The sequence below is a fragment of the Phodopus roborovskii genome, unplaced genomic scaffold, assembly GCF_943737965.1.
Source record: "Phodopus roborovskii unplaced genomic scaffold, PHOROB, whole genome shotgun sequence".
NCBI lineage: Eukaryota > Metazoa > Chordata > Mammalia > Rodentia > Cricetidae > Phodopus > Phodopus roborovskii.
The window spans coordinates 14,619,246-14,635,957 of NW_026126409.1; the positions used below are offsets into that span (position 1 = coordinate 14,619,246).

Sequence of the window (16,712 nt, forward strand, 5' to 3'; positions counted from 1 at the left end):
TTCTTCAGAGTACTATCTCCTTTTCAAAAATCTGTGCCACGTCTGGGGATTTTTTTCCCTTAAACCCCAATCAACTGATGGTGACTTTTGCTTGACAATACAATATGAGAAAATGCTTTATGTACAATGTATAGTGTATATAAACCCTGTGTAAATAGTTTATTTAAAAATCAGACTTGAGTCATTCTTAACACACCAGTGCAAAATGTTGAGAATCCAAAAAATCTGGGATGGAACAGCTGACTGTGAGATCTGCAAACATCCCTAGAGATTGAGGGATGCCCAGGGGAGCCTGAAGATCCTCAGAACTTGTCATGTCTCAGGCAGGGCAGACTGAAGCAAGTGCACATGTGTGCATTTTCCAGAAGGTGTCTTCTCTAGGAAGGTATTTCTTTTGTAGAAAATTCTTGTCCAGTGAGTAGGGTGAAAAAGAAAAAAAAAAAAAAAACCACAAAACACATATCAAGTTGCTACCATTTTGTTGCCGCACCTGAATGATGTATCCTTGTACTCAGAGGACTATATCCAAAGGCATCCTGGCCACACAGAGACACAGAAGTCAGAGGCATGAAGTACCACCCGCCTGTATGACTGCAGTCTTCTTTGCCCTCGCCCTAGCCGGTGTTGGTGTCTTGATTTCTGGTGGATGCAGCAAGGCTTTTATAAATCCACTTTCCAGGTGAAGATGAGTTTGCAATTTGACCCTCAGAAGACTTGGTCGTGACTGAGAAGAAATTTCCATGGCGCTATGCCAGCAGACGATGGCCAAGGATGCTGCAGCAAGGCAAGAGTAGAAGGGAGGGTGGTATATGGCACCAAAGGATTTTACTGCTTGTCCATCAGAGGTATGGCTATGAATCGGTCCTAGGGGGCACTGAGGGCTATACCACTGTACACACTGTGTTCAGAGTCGTGTCAAACCTCACAGCCTTCGCCTCTGTGGGTTTTAAGTTTGTATCATACATGGGGTTTTCAAATGAAGCTTGTCCATTACTGTTCTCATGGCCAGCATAGCCATTGTACTGAACTTTTGGTCTTGTTCTAAAGAGAAAAGAGAACACACAGTCAGATCTTTCACTACAACAGCATAGGCTGGTTTCTCAGCCTCCACTCAGTCTCCATGCTTCCTCAGCAGGAAGTCTTCCTATAAAGTTAGAGAGGGTGGGGCATAGCAGCTACTTTGCCACTGCTGACTCTTTAAAATTTGGTGGCTGAGATTGTAGATAGAACATGAAGTGGGAAATAATTTCCCAAAGTAAACTTTTACAATGCCATGTTTTTGTTTCCTCTTATGGGTCTAATATAAGCCTGTTCAGGTCTGGAGAGATAGCTTAACAGTTAAGAGCATCTGATTCATAGGATCCAGGTTTGCTTCCCAGCACCCACATGGCAGCTCACAATGGTCTGTAACTTCGTTGCCCTCCCCTGACCTCCATGGGTACTGTACACACATGGTGCACATACATACCAACAGGCAAGCACTCACATACAAGAAATAAATTTGTTTGAAAGAGCCTGTTTTTTTTTTAAACTCATTATTGAAATGTTTCTATATGTTGTGATTAAAGGAAACCCTCTGTTCACAATCCCTGTTGAAAAGAAGGGTCTTAGAGTAAATAAATAAATAAATAAATAAACGTGGGGCTGGGTAGATGACCTTGTCATTAAGATATTTGCTCACAAGCAGAGGTCTGAGTTCAAAGCCTCACATAAAAAGCCAGATGCAGTGGCACACATCTGTAATCCCAGCACTAGGGAGACAGAGTTGTGAGGCCCCTGGAGCTCTCTGGCTTGCAGTCATTCTAGCCAAATTGGTGAGCTCCAGGTTCAGTGAGTAATTGTGTTTTAAAAAATAAGATGGAGAGCTGGAGAAGAAAAGACCCAGTGTAGACCTGGGTTTACATACACAGATGTGTGGATGATGTGCACCTGTATGCATACCTGTACAGACCAACTAAAAATGTACATATAATACCCATACACATGGAATTCACCATGCAAGAAAGAAAAGGGAAGAAAATAATCTAAACAATTCTGGCTAACTTTCCCTTCCCTTTATCTCAGAAAAACAAGATAAGAACTATACATCATGTAGGGAAAATATTACATCCCTGCCCATAAGCTCATAAGCACATGCCCATAAGCACAACCACCTGTGAGCAGGTAGAAAAACACATTCATTCACAAAGGCTTACTCTTTGACTATCTCAGGTTTTAATCTATTCATTAACAGAAAGATAAAGAGAAAAAGTGTGTGGTCTTCAGAAAATTGGTCTCTGTCAGCAGAGCATTTCCCTGCAGCTGCCCTAGGAGTCAGAGATGCCAGTAACATTGAACTTGGAAAATGCTTGAGGAGCACTAGTCAGAAAACTGATGTTATTCAGTGTTAATGAACAAAGGACCTCTCTGAAGTTGGTGTTCACTCACTTGAACCAGAGTGACCCTTTTTTCTCACTGCTAGACAGATAGGGACAGGAGAAGAGATGCAGTCAGAGCCCAGGTCTAGATCTTAATATGTTGCATCAGAACCATGGGCTCCAACTGAGGAACTCTTCCCAATATAGAAGAACGAGGGAAAGGAACTCCAGCCTGCCTGGGCTCTGCAGAGCAATGCCCAGCCACATCACTAAGGAATGTCTCTGTCTGTTGGAGCTGAAAGATGGTCATTGTGAGAGCTCTAAAAGCTTAGCGCTCATAGCAAGAACTCAGATGAAAATCACCTGGCAAAGCGCACTTGCTCTCCACATCTTTTCTTTTTCGAAATTTTTCATCTGACTAACATGGCTGGAAGTAGAGAGACAACAGATCGTACCGATCTGCTCATCCCAGTGCCCTCACTGTATCACCAGACAGCCTGAGAGAAAAGCTGGCTTCTTCCTACATTCCCCATGCATCCCTACGGTTTATAAGGAATGAGGTAGAGAGATTAGTCACAGTGCCACTTAAGGCTCTGCTCACTGGAGGAGGCAGTGGTCCATTTTCCCGCTAGCTGGTGTCAGTGTGGGACCCGCTCCCCACTTAACCTCGTAAAAGCACCTGACCGCTGAGATTTGGTACAGAGCTCCCAGGTTTAAACACAAATGCTGTAATGTTCTATATACACCCCATGCTATCCTGTCCAGGACTTCAGATACAATCAGAACTCACATAACTCACAGATGAATACTGATGATTGTACAGTACTGGTAGGCAAGGACAATCAATTCTGACCCACAGGTCTTAACCTCGGGCCTGGATCTCTGACAACACAGGGAATTGCCCAGCTGCTCTCAGGGCTGAGAGAGGACCAAAGTCTCTTTCCTGACCAGGGCAAAAAGGGAGTGAAGTCTTTCTAGATGGCTGAAAAGGAATTTGCAGGGATTATGAATTCCTGTTGTAGCTGTCAACACACAGGACACTCCATAAGAAGCAGCATCTTTACTTCTGCCTCTTTAAAATTAAAGTGCCTCCCACCACCATACTGTGGGACATATGGTAGCTGTAACATCAATAGAAAGAAAGAAAAATTCTCTCAAGACTTGTTGTCTAGGGTACTATTTTCTTCAAAATAAATGATAACAATGTGTGTGGGGGGGGAGCAGAGGAAGCCTTGTGTAAATGTGTGTCTTTTCACATGGGCACAACCATATCAAGGATCCATAGGAATGGAAAAGCCTTTCCCATCGGAATAAAGCTTCGAGGGATGGCAAAGCCTTCCTTTAGGTCAAGTGTGTGTAAAAATTAGCAGCTTCCTTTTCCAAAACTGCAACCTGATACTGCGCCCTGCCACAGACCTCTTACCAAGAAGAGCTAGCCTCTCTCTATAGTGTTGTTGATAATAAGTATGCTAATATTCTGGGTTACTGCATGGTTGATGCTGTTCCAGGTAAGCAGGTGTGGCCCAGCTTTTCTGTGCATGGATGTTCATGTCTGTTCCTTCTTCATTCCCTTAACACCTTAGTCAGGGTTCTGAGACCAAGCTCTGTAGAAAGGGGTTAAAATCTGGGATTTCTTTAATGTGGTTGTGTTTGTAAAGGAAAAACCCTGATAGGCACAGGTAAGCAAAGACATAGCTATAAACTACTGATAGTCTTAGAGTCTTACGTATAAGGTAGCATCTAAAAATACTCATTACATATTTTATTTAAAAATACCCTCATTTTAGTTGTCTTTGTGTAATAAAGATTAAGTAGAAATTTGCGCATTATATAAACAAGCATGTGACACATTTAAGATTTAACCTTGTTTCTGGGGGTCATAATTGTGCTATGTTTTATAACATATTATTACTCAAAAACTCAAATAGAATTTTAGAATGATTTGGCATATAACAAGTTTTACCAGAATTATATATCATCTACATAGAACACACACACACACACACACACACACACACACACACACACACACACACACACACACACACAAGGATTTTGAGTTTTCCACAACCTGTATTTGCTTATTCATTTTAGACAGAGTCTCATGTAGCTCTGGCTAGCCTCAAACTTTCTATGTAGTTGAGATGACACTGAACTACTGGTCTACCTGCCTTTACCTCCCAGATGCTGGGATTATAGGCATGTAGTGAAATAGGACCCAAGGTTTTGTGCATCCTCCACAAGAGCTCCTTCAGCAGAGATACATTTCCAGCCTTCCTAGAAGGGCTTTTGTTTTAAATTCTGTGCATGAATATTAACCTCAAAGAAAAATACCCATTCATCCAAATATCTGCAAAACTCTCCAAGTTCTGACATTTTCCCATTAGTAAGGATTTCAAGTTAATAGATGTCAATGTATCTTTTCAAGGGACTGAGCATAGGTAGATACTCAGACATATTAAGAACCTTCTAATTTGCTGAAGGAAGAAAGCCATCAAAATATATAAATCTTTGATTCATAGAGTGGTAAGGGCCATGTGAACCATTTTTTGCCTCTCCTGCTGGAAGGCTGCAAGTCTCGAAGGCTCTGATGTCCTTAGGGCTGGCTAACAGCATATGCTTATTTTTAGACCAATCACTCATTCCTTTAAAGCTAATTACTTAGACATGCCCTGCTGACAAAACAGATAAAATCAAACAACAACAACAACAAAATAATGGAACAAAACAAAAATCATGCACAGAAACCCTGAAGTCTACATACTCATGTGTAAAGGAGCATGCCTGCACATGAGGAAGCATACCTTGTCAACTGTTCGGCATTGTAAAACATACGTGCATGTGACTTCAAGCACACCATGGCTCAAACCAACACACTACACCAAAAACACTTGCAGGTAACTCACACCTCTGCAGTACCTGTGTTTGTAGAGGTAAAATGCAAACCCTGATAAAATTAGAGCAAAGAAGGGAACAAGGATGGCAGCAGCCACGGAGCCGCTGCTGGTGCCCTGGTAATGATTTGAAGAATCTGCGTCAGAGTTGGAAGGATCTAGAAGACAAAAGGAATTGGAATTTGAAGTTATTGTATATTGCCTAGGTTAAAAAAGTCTACAATCTGTTTTAAAGATGAATGAAAGAATCAGAATTCCCATCCAACAGTAAAACTACCTGGTGTTCTTTCTTGCTTACTCATCAAACTTGCTCTCTGTGGACTTCCCTGTTCATGCCTACTATGAAAATGGAATCCTCTAGACTTTTCACCTAGCCTCATGGCTCACAGGTCCCTCCATCCCATCAAGCATCAATATTTTACTATATATATTTTTTAAATACTGACTGATACTCCATTGTCTCAATGATTGCACCAGGATTTTCTTGTTCCTTAGTTGATAGGCTTTTGAAAAGTTTCCTCTTGAGAGATGACAGAGATGGCACTAGCAGCATATGGGACATGCATGTTAGAATGTGCATCTGGTTCTCTTGGCAGGACAAGTAGGGTACAGTTCTTTATAGGTGTCACTGTGTCTTATTCTGATGAACTTCATGTTGCTTTCAAAGCATTTGTACTGCTTTATGTTCTACTGGCAGAATCTGAACTTCAATCTCATTGTTTCTTTGACAAAACTTACTTTGACTTTGTTTCCCAGCTATAATGTAGTTTTGGTTTGTATTTTCCCAGTGACTACTCTTGTCTGGGATGGTTCATTTCAACTGTCAGCTGGATGAGATCTGGGTATGCCTGTAGGAAATCATTCGATTGAGGTGGGTAGAGCCACTCCCCTGTGTGATGGTATCAGTCCATGGCTGGGATGTGCAAGTGGTAAAGTGAACACATTCATTACTCTCTATTTTCTGATTGTGTATGAGTTGTGACCAGCTCCCTCAGGATCCTGCTTTACTTCCCGCCATGATAGACTGTAATCTGAACTGTGAGCCAGAATGAAGTCTTTCTCCCTCAGGCTATTTCCGACAGAATATTTCATCCCAGTGACAGGAGAAGAAGCTAACAGAATGTCCCACAACTTCTGTGGGCTTGTTGTGTATTTGTTTATAATCTGAGAGATGTATGCTCCCAGGTTCCTATATGGTTGGCTTGGGTATCAGCATCTATGATACATAGCCATGAATCCTTTATGTGTTTTATATACCAACATGTGCTCAAATTTACCATTTTCAAAGATTTCCTCTCATTCTGTGTATATTTGGGAATCATTCATTTTCCCCATAGAAACCAATTGACATTAAGTTTCTTGTGGCTTTGTCCACATTAAAGTTATCTTTTGGATTAACTTGATTTCAATATTCATTCAACCATATTCACTTTTATTTGGTTTATGTACTGACTGGAGATAATTAGGAGATTGCTATATTCATCCATAAAAAATTAAAAAATGGTTTTATCCAGCATTCTTAAATGAATGATGGCCACTGGGGCATCACTAAAACATTGGCTTTTCTAATTAGCTGAAAGGGAGAATCACTTGGGATCCAAATTATTTTCTAAAGCAAATTGTTTCCTTCTGACAATAAGGTCACTGTCCCAGGGGAATAAAGATTGCTTGTTAACACAAGCTGTTATTTTGTTCTGTTAAAAAGAATGGGGTAATTTGAAGAAGGCTCTCTGGAATTGAGACAGCTTCTGTCCTCCACTGGATGGGTAAACCCTGACATGCCTATGATCTCTAGAGAGCTCACTGGTATGGTGTGTGTGTGTGTGTGTGTGTGTGTGTGTGTGTGTGTGTGGGCGCGCGCGCGCGCGTGTGTTTGGTCATTGTCAGAGGATGGTAAACAGAAAGGAAGGAGGGCAAATGAGGGCCAGATTTGGTTAGGGTAAGGAAGAAACTTTAGTCCTGGTGTTAGTATAATGCATTTGTTTGATTCCATTACGCCTAGATAGTACAATCCATTTTGAAAGATTGTCCCAGCCACTGCTGACACTCATTTAAGATCTTCTGATTGGAGGGCTGAATTTGGGATTGTGGAAAGACAGTGCTTCATAATGGCCTGTCCTTGTTGATTACTTTTGCTCAGTAACCTCTAGGTAGGTGACCTCTTTCCTTCCTTGCCCTGGATATCTGGAGAACAGTGCTGTAAATGTGCCATCAGTGGCCAACATCAGTTCCCTACTGGCTTCCTCTGTATAAGTCTCTATGACCAAAGTCTGCATGGCAAAACTCGTCCCCACAAAAATCTATGTGGTGATGACAGTACAGCAGTAAAGTAAAGCAGTGTGTTCTGTCTCGGGGGAAAACACGGTGCTAATCTCATTTCACAAATGCTTTGGCTTCCTTGTTTGTGCACATGGATAATGACCTCCACACGAACTGAATGCAGAGTGCACAGAGGAAGCTCTGTTTCCATCTAACCTGGTGAGTTCTTCTAAATTTGGGTGTGGGGGGCAGGGGAGGTAGGAGTATACCTGGGAGGTGCTAGGGGAGAAGGGTTATATATTACATGAAACTTTCAAAGAGTTACTAAAAATACTATTTACAAGACCTGGCAGGCACCTCCATTATGCCATTCATCTTTCTGAGTCACCTCTTTCCACTTTCTTCTCAGAAGGATCATTTAAAGGCCCAATCGGTCTTTGTGTTAACAGACTAAGAAAAAGGTATGTTTACCTTGTCTTTCCAGCTTGAACTTCCCAAAGTCTTTTCCATGTATATCACCCTGGAAGGAGAATCCCCCTCTCTCAAGTCCTGAGGACACCTGGTATGCAGCAAGGAGGGCAAACCATATGAAAAAAGAGAGGAAATTCAGCTGTCATCCATATGTAACTGCTACCACTCAAATATAGATCCTGCATGCCCAGAGTCTAATTTTCCCCAGCTCCTTTCAGTAGCATAGGGGAACTGAAAAAACAGTATAGAGTTAAAGTTAGAGCAATACAGGCAGGGTCATGGTTCTGGTTTGATTCCATTTTACAAGGTCACATGGCAATGACCTTCACTAATGAGGAATGCTGTGTATTAGCGCACAACCCTCATTATGTGAATTCACTTTGAAGTATAGTCTAGAGAGTACCATATAAGGCTGTGTAACTTTGCTAGGTAGTGGACTGGAACACAACAGAGAGAAACACCAAGTGGACACATGGCCGCTTTGCCTTCTGTGTTTGTTGATCATGACTCTTTTGGAGCCTTCAGAGAATTTTCTAGGTAGTCTTGGAATGTCCACTGTTCTGATAGTGAGGGCTGCACCATTAGCAGAGCAGAGCCTAGACTGAAGAACTTCTGTCAGCAACAATATCTTCATTCTGAACCAACTTATTTCTCATCTCAGAGATCTGGTTGCTGCCAGTATCAAACGGTGTGAATGGTGGCCATACTTGAGATGTACCTTCTGAGTTCCAGAAGAATGGACAGTGTATCACCTGTCTAGAATTCTCAGTGGGTCATGAACTCTTCTGTTCAGACCTCAGAGTGTGAGGACCATGTGGTAGAAAATGTCATGAAAGTACTTACATAGCCATCGAGCCCCCAGTTGTCATTTTCAAACTTGCTGACAAAAATATCTGCTGGGCCTTTGATATGAAAAGCTTTCAGAAGTAGGTGGGCCTCTTCCTTCTTGTAGACCCCTGGAAAAAATGTCACAGATGTCAGTCCTACACTGAGGGAGTCAGGGTCAGTGACTTGACCATTCACCCATCAGGTAAGGACCAGTTAGGGTGGGGAATTAAGCCATAGACAACAGAACATGTAAACATAAGTTTTATTTTTAAGTCTGAGCCTCAGTATTTTTACCACTGTGGGGTTGAGTGCATGGCATTCAACACCAATGTCAACTAAAAAATGAAAGTAATATGAACTAAAACCTGCTGATGGAAAGAACCAGCATTTTCATTTATATTTTATTTGTTTCTGAAGACAAGGGTGTGTGGGAAAAACAGACCAAAACCCTAATTCAAAGCACAGCTCCTTTCAGAGATGGTTTGCCCTGCTCATAGGAAAAGCATCATGGTGGGAGATTTTGAGGGTCGCCTGAGAGGCAAGCAGAGGACCAAGTAGCTACACCTGTCAGATACACCTGCATGGGGATGACTGTGGTGCTGCCTAAAAAGATGTGCTGGAAACATGCCTTGCATCAGCAATTAGAGCCTCACCAAGAGAGGAATAGACATTAAACTAGTAGTGCTGAACCTGTCATGTACCTCAGGCAGAGAGGATACAGGGCTAGGGGCCATGATATATAAAGTTGCACAGTAAACACACAAATACATCATCAACTCCCTAGAGAGGCAAATGCTAACACCTCAGTGAGTGAGTTCCACAAGCAAATACCCAAGTGGGAGGGACTCTGCTAACTGACAAGAGACACCTGAGCCTCACTCTGGGTAGGCCCTTTCCTACCACAGGCAATGCTGTCATCTTTTTTTTTTTTTTTTTTTTTTTTTTTTATACATGTATTTAGCTTCCAAAACTTTGAAGTTAGACCCCAGTTCTACAAGATGAAAGGAGAGATAACAAATATACCCTGATTTTTCATGGTTACAAACAAACAAAAAACACCAAAAACCAAAAAACAAACAAACACAAACAAACAAACAAAAAAACAGCACAAAGAAAGATGTCGTATGTCCAGCAAGTATTCCATAAAACACCACTTTCTTCTAGCCATTGGTCATTTGGCTTTAGATATTCTACTGTGAGAAGCCTGTTTATCCCTGGATTCAAACTCCTCCCGGGTCCAGACCATTGAATTCCCAACACCAGTCTGTGGAGACAGGCCTTAATTCCCATTTGATCATAATCTCTGTCTCTCTCTCTCACTCTAAGGATATATGAGAAAGTGTTTACACTGCAACACCCATGGAAAGTGAAAATGATACATGAGAAGTACTTGACCCATAAACCCGAGCTTTCTATGTCACTCAGGCCTCCCATCAATCTATGACAAAACCCATAAGGAGCACAGCAGTCAAGAGACACAACATCCAAACCACTTACTCCAGAGTCATGGAGCTCTGGATATAAATGGCAGAGTCTTAATGTAATGCATCATGCATGCAACTAAAAGAGAGTCCCATTCCTGTGCCAGTGCCACAATCCTTGGAAAGAAAAAATGAGTAGCAACAGACCATGGTTGCTGAGGACTCCAATAGCATCTAGCACAGGCAAAGCCAGCATCATTTTGGTTAGAGGATGAGCTGCAAGGCCCTCTCTAAGGAGACACCCTGTCACATACATACCTGTCAGCTCCAGCTGCACCTGTGAGGCTGTGCTGAAGGTTGCATTCACCTTGCTGCTGGTTGCATTGAACCAGTCCACAGTGAGAGTTGCAGGTTGTCTTTTTCCTAAATATTCGTAATAGCCCTTCCACACCGAATTGACGGAAAACACGTCAGAAGGAACTGTTGGTGGAAGTGAGGACAGACAAGCATTAAGACAGGCACAGATGTGTAGTCTAGACTGCTTCGAAACACAAGATGGCCCAGGACTTCCTGTGAGGAAGCACAGCTAAGGACAACATAAAGCCAAGGGTGGCCTGGAGAACTGAGCTATGTCTGAATGTTTGCAAAACACCAAAGGAACAGGGACATCACATCTACGGCAGGTGGGAAGGCTGCCACTGCCCTTTGGGAAGTTATTTTGAAGCCTGGCTCTGCTGGATTTGATGGATATGCCAGGTCCAGAGGGTTCAGTGAACTGGTTCTACCAGTTTTAGCCAGCAAGTAATGCTCTCTACTGACCCCTGACTACTACTGTGAAAGCACTGCCTTCCAGGTTTTACTCTTTGGCAGCTATAGAAAATCTGGAGTGGATGACAACACAAGTCTGGCAGGAGCCCACTCCCAACAAACTGACACTTTCCAGTATTTGATGGCTCCTGCCTTAAGAAGACAAGAGGCATACCCAACAGTCTATTGTTAATTTGAAAAGTAGACACCACAATCTCAACTGTCACTTTTATATATGTTGCTTAATATGGACATAAAAGACAGAGTCTTTGTAACATAAAATTCCTCTGTGACAGGAATTTGCGTAAAGGTAATTGGGATATTCCTTTAGTTTTTAGTGTTTATTATACATATTAAATTTGTCTTTCATATATCTCTGGTCTCATGATGATATTGATATAAAACTGAACAGCACAACACCTTGTAAATATCCACCAATGTTAACACCATGACTGTCAGTGATTTCTACCTTATAACATGCCTCTATCATTTAATTAGACAAAATCGACTGTAGGTAGCATGGGTCTCAGCGATGTTGGAGTTGTTGGGGAGAAATATTTATTTCTCTATAAATGTATAGCCTTTAGCAAATCTAATGATGTGATGGATGATGACATCACAGGCATGTAACACCTACATCCATATTTCCCTTTCACACTAACTGACTGCCTTCCCATCTTCCTAGTCCAACCAAGCCTACAGAAACTGGGTTAGCAAATTAATCACTATGGAAGAATCCAATCTGATAGCTGCCTATGGCTTGAGTACACCCAACTTACTGACAAAGATAGGTTTGGAATAAAGTCAAATTAGTAAAAAGATGATGTGTCAGCATAAGTATTTAAGATCCTTATAAATAAGCAGCCTTAAATATTTCTATGTACAAAGTGCTATAATACAGAACCTCACTTTAACCAAAGTCAACAAAGTACCTTACTTTATATTACAACTGCCTTTAAAGTGATCATTTACCCAATAGGATCTACATGCTCAGTTGAAGACTTTGTTGTATATGGTCCAACCATTGTCCCGAGCCACCACTGTGGGTATATCACTATGACAGGCCAGTCTGGCTGTGCAGAATTAGGAAGAAGTTAGGGCTTAGGTCATATCTTAGTCACTGAGGCCGTGGAAGAGATACCTTCATTTGGGGTCCTTTCTCACCTCACTCTCTTACTGAAGGTCATGTACAAGAACAAGGCAAGGACTGGATCACCAAGCTATATTATAATGGACCACCCTGACCAGCACCCATTGTAATTAGCACTATCTTTTACAGAAAGGATAAAAGGAATATTGATGCTAATGTTTGTGCCCACAAAGGTGTTTGTTTATAGCTATTTCAACATCTGTAACACAAAGTTGGCAAATAAAAGTCCATAATAACAAAAGCATATTCTATTTAGTTCCCCAGGGGTAAATGTTGCCTTGCTGTTGACTTTTCATTGGTTTATAAGTTATATTTAAATAAGATAACTCAAAAGATCAGAGCATTTGTAGACTGGAGAGAATCCCCTAATCCCACTGGTAGGTTTCTTCCTCATCTGAGAATCAGTAGAGTAGGTAGCATTTTGAAATATTAGCATTGTAAACAGCCTTCCAGGTGGATTCTGAAATAGAGTTTTATATCCAAGAAACTAGGGCTAAAACCCGAGTGAGGAAAATACTATTCAAGTCATTTTTTATTTTTCCAAAGTTTTACTCTTTTTGGTTAAAAGCAAAATAAATCATGGGTTAAAACAAAACTTGGGGATACATTTTTTCATTCAGTGTACATTTAAGCTTCTGAAACAGATCCACTATGCAGATGGTTTCCAGTTGTGATACCTTTTCCTGGGAACAGCATGACATCTATTGGATTCTCCACATGACATACTATCAAGGGGCCATATCTGATGGCAGGCTAAAACCTTCATTCTAGAAGACAGAGGATGCCTGATTTATGGAGATACTGGAAAAAATAGGGCTCCACATTTGAACTGCTCAAATAATGACTTTTAAGCTGTCAAATGCCTCGCATGTGCTAACTCCCTCAAGGAGGGGGATTGCAACCCTATTTATAAGGCTCTCCATCATACCACACATGGGGCCAAAGTGCCCATTTTGTCTTCTAATGAAGCTCTGTGACCACGCCAAAGGCTTTGTTTTATGTGGTGACATTCTACTAACAAGCCCCTAGTGTGAAGGAAGTAGAGATGTGTGCAGGTGTGGTGCTTAAAGGGGACCAACAGAGTCAGAAATTTCAATTCTAAAAATCGTTTCACTGTGCAGGGCTGAGAACAAGTCAGTATGGTTGAAAGCTAGAACTCTTCTGGTATACGAACCTGGGGTTTTAGTAACTGTTTCATTAGCTTCTCTCATTCCTTTACCTACAAGTAAAAAGACAAATTATCATTTATTGTTTGGAATCAGGTTGAAAAAAATCGTCAGATTGAAGCGATTCTCCTTTCCCTGGATTTATAAAAATGTACGAACTATGACTATTGTATTCACAAACACTTTCGACCCAGGTATTCACAGCAGAATCTCCTTGTGTTTGTGGAAACGCCGAGCTTGGTGGTGAGGCCCGTGTCAGTGCCTCTAGCATGGAGGACGGCACTAAAGGTGCTACAACAGAGAGCCTTGCAAATGAGGGTGGTCACGGGTGAGTTCCTGACAGCCTCTGAGTGGACATTGCCACCACCAGCAGGAAATGTCCCAAGTGAGGAAAATGTTACAATCCCTCATTATCCAATCCCATTACATCTGTGGATTTCTAGGATAATATTGAAGAGTGTCAGCTTTCTTGCCCCATACATTGTTGATTTTGGTCAAAACTAGGTTTCTAAGCCCTCAGGTCTTATCCTAGACTGCACACTATTTTATAAATATTTATGTTCCTCTACTTGTGATATGGGATGATAGCCTAACTTGATAACTGTGAGCATATGGGCTGTAGGGAATTCATGCTGAAGCTGGGGTGCCTTGGTACTCTGAGATGCTTGCACCCATTGCCCAGTGATTGTCACACAGGGCGGTGTGTGTGCTGGGTTATTTCTCATCAGATCTGATCCAGACTCAGTCCTCCCTTCAGTAAACCCAGGCACCGTTTCCATGCTAATCACAACTTTGTAGTAGAAGCAGTGTCAGGAATAGAAAAATTAAGTGTTTCACCACACAATGGGGCTTGTGATCTTAAAAATAACACTGTTCATTTTACATATGCTTAGACTGCCGATGACATGTACTGACTCTTCTCTCTAAAGATACACCATTTGTCTTTTTTGTCCCCTTCAGAAGGCTTTTCTTCAGCCAAACATGTTTCCTCTGTAGCTTAAAGTTAGTCAATAACGACGTCCACACATCCATCGCTCTTGCTCCTTGTGTCAGACACTTACTCTGCACACATCCAAGCACACAGAGCCCAGGCACTGTGGAACACTGTCTATGGGGCACCGCTGCTCCATCACAATGTCACAGGAGGGTACCCTGAACTGCACATAAGCCTGACCACAGGGGCACCTCTTCCTGGCTCTTTAGAAGTATGTCTTTATACCTCAACCAGGAACTTACTTTTACAAACCGGTGATTTCCCTGTCCATTTCATATCTGCTTTACATGTCCTGTGTTCAGATCCACCAGCAAGGAAAAATCCCGGATGACAGGTGTAGACTAAAGTGTAGCCAAAAGCTGGAAGATCGATGGCTCTCACATCTGCATGGGCTGGGGTTTCTGGCTGCCGGCAGGCATGGGCTGCAAAGGCATTTACTCTGTTAAAAAAGCTCTCTATTCGTTGTTAAACTGCTACATTATATGTGTCCATAAGAACTAATAGAGGAAAATTCTACTTAGGGATTACATATGTGAGAAATATGTACATATACATACACATATATATATATACATATATATGCATATATATACATACACACATTTAAACACAGGTGCATGTATAATTATGTATATAAATTTAGAGGAGAGATCCTAGCCTTGATTAAAAACAGACTACTCTGGTATAAGAGAAATAATATGTTAAAAATCCTTAGTGTGGGGCTGAAGAGATGGTTTGGTGTTAAGAACCTCTTACTCTCCTAGAGGACTTGAGTGTGGCTCCCAGCACCCAGGTCAGGTGGCTCACAACCTCCTGGTACATCAGGTCTAGTGGTCCTCCCTCTTGCCTGTGTGCACACTGACATAATGAAGCAATACAGACATGAACACATAAAAAAGAAAGAAGTAAGTCTTTAAAAGTCCATAATAGCCACTCCAATAAACATACATATGTAGACCAGATATATGCTTGGATTCTTGTCAGATGTCATCAAATATATTTATTGTTTAATAAAATTAGTGTTTAATTTTGACAAGTTTTAGAAGTTTAGTCATAATTATAAGTTATATAAGTCACAATTGTAAGTTCTTGTTCCTTTTAAAATATAATTTGGGAACAAATAAAGTTGGAACACTCATGTCTACCATAAATAACCTCATTTTATAAAACCCACACATGTTTATAGTGAAGGACTTGCAAGCCTCTAATTTTACAGTTGCAAATGTTGTTGTTTTAATTATTGGCAATGGTTCATATTTTGTTAACATTTCAATCTTTATTCCTGCATGATAGCAGCCTTCATAACACACCAGATACATCTGAGTGTGGAGGTGCATGACTGTGCATACATATATACATAGCTTCTCCACATGGTTGAGAAGTGAGATGGATATGTCAGCTTTGAAATAAGTGCACATCTGATCATTCTGATGAGGAAATACACAATAAGTTCCACCTTACCTGCCTTTACAATAACTTCCCACAGCATTCAACTCATGCTTTTATGTTCAATACAGCCAGATATGGAGTTGCTTAAGCGGGGGTGTAGGGATGTAGGGGGTGTGTGTGACATGAATCATGCAGATGCAGTCCACATTCCCACAGCACTTTCTCATTCCCATGACTTAATTACAAAGTCGAATCCACTCCATCCATCACTGTTCCCATGATTGGTCCTTACACACTTCCAGTGAGTCTAGGGCTACTGCTTCGTGATGAGCACATATACTGAGAGTCTGGCTCATTCCTTGATCCAGTAAACAGAATGTGAACACATGGAATGATAGCGGCATGCTCGGGGATCTTCTGCCAAGCAGTGCTGAGTTGGAAGTCACTCTGTGTCTTGGGTTTCTTGAGTCTGCCTCACATCCCTGAGGAACCTACTTCCCTCTCACCTGCTGCCTCATCCTACCCCCTTGATGGTTGAAGACCATCGCTGGGACTAAGGCCTCAGCCTGGTTGGTTTGACTGGCCTGGGAACCTTAGGAGCATTGGAGAGATGCACAAATTTAGAATTAGAGAATGAAAAATGAACAAGCCCATTGCATTCAACTGTTTCTCCAGAATATGTGAGCTCTTTTGCAGACACTCGACAATGGTTCTTGCAGCAGGGGAGGAAGAACCTTGACTTACGTATGCACTCTGTCTGTATCCCACTCCATGTGAGGTTTGCAAGGCAGGTCCGTGTGGTAGAGCCTTGGATGTGGTAACCCTTCCTACACCTGAAGAACACAGTGCTTCCAACCTGAGGAGAAAAGTAACAGGGCTGCAGAGGAAGACAGGCACCCCAGAACCAGGGGAGGTGTACCAGTAACCTATGCTACTGAGCCTTTGGTCTTCTATATGGTCTGCTGGGGGGTCAGCT

General features: G+C 41.7%; 1 protein-coding gene across 1 annotated transcript in view; it reads right to left on the reverse strand.

Annotated features, from left to right (window-relative positions):
• Positions 1–665: 665 nt before the first annotated feature.
• The window catches only part of Csmd1 (CUB and Sushi multiple domains 1), a 1,460,794-nt gene continuing 1,444,747 nt past the window's right edge, over positions 666–16,712 (reverse strand). Inside the window, exons 63-70 of the mRNA XM_051182080.1 lie at positions 16,481–16,592; positions 14,590–14,769; positions 13,362–13,406; positions 10,549–10,710; positions 8,825–8,937; positions 7,982–8,069; positions 5,277–5,409; positions 666–1,041 (exon numbers count right to left, since the gene is read on the reverse strand). Of these exons, the coding sequence (XP_051038037.1) occupies positions 882–1,041; positions 5,277–5,409; positions 7,982–8,069; positions 8,825–8,937; positions 10,549–10,710; positions 13,362–13,406; positions 14,590–14,769; positions 16,481–16,592 (993 nt within the window). The 3' untranslated portion in view covers positions 666–881. The remainder of the gene's footprint in view (positions 1,042–5,276; positions 5,410–7,981; positions 8,070–8,824; positions 8,938–10,548; positions 10,711–13,361; positions 13,407–14,589; positions 14,770–16,480; positions 16,593–16,712) is intronic.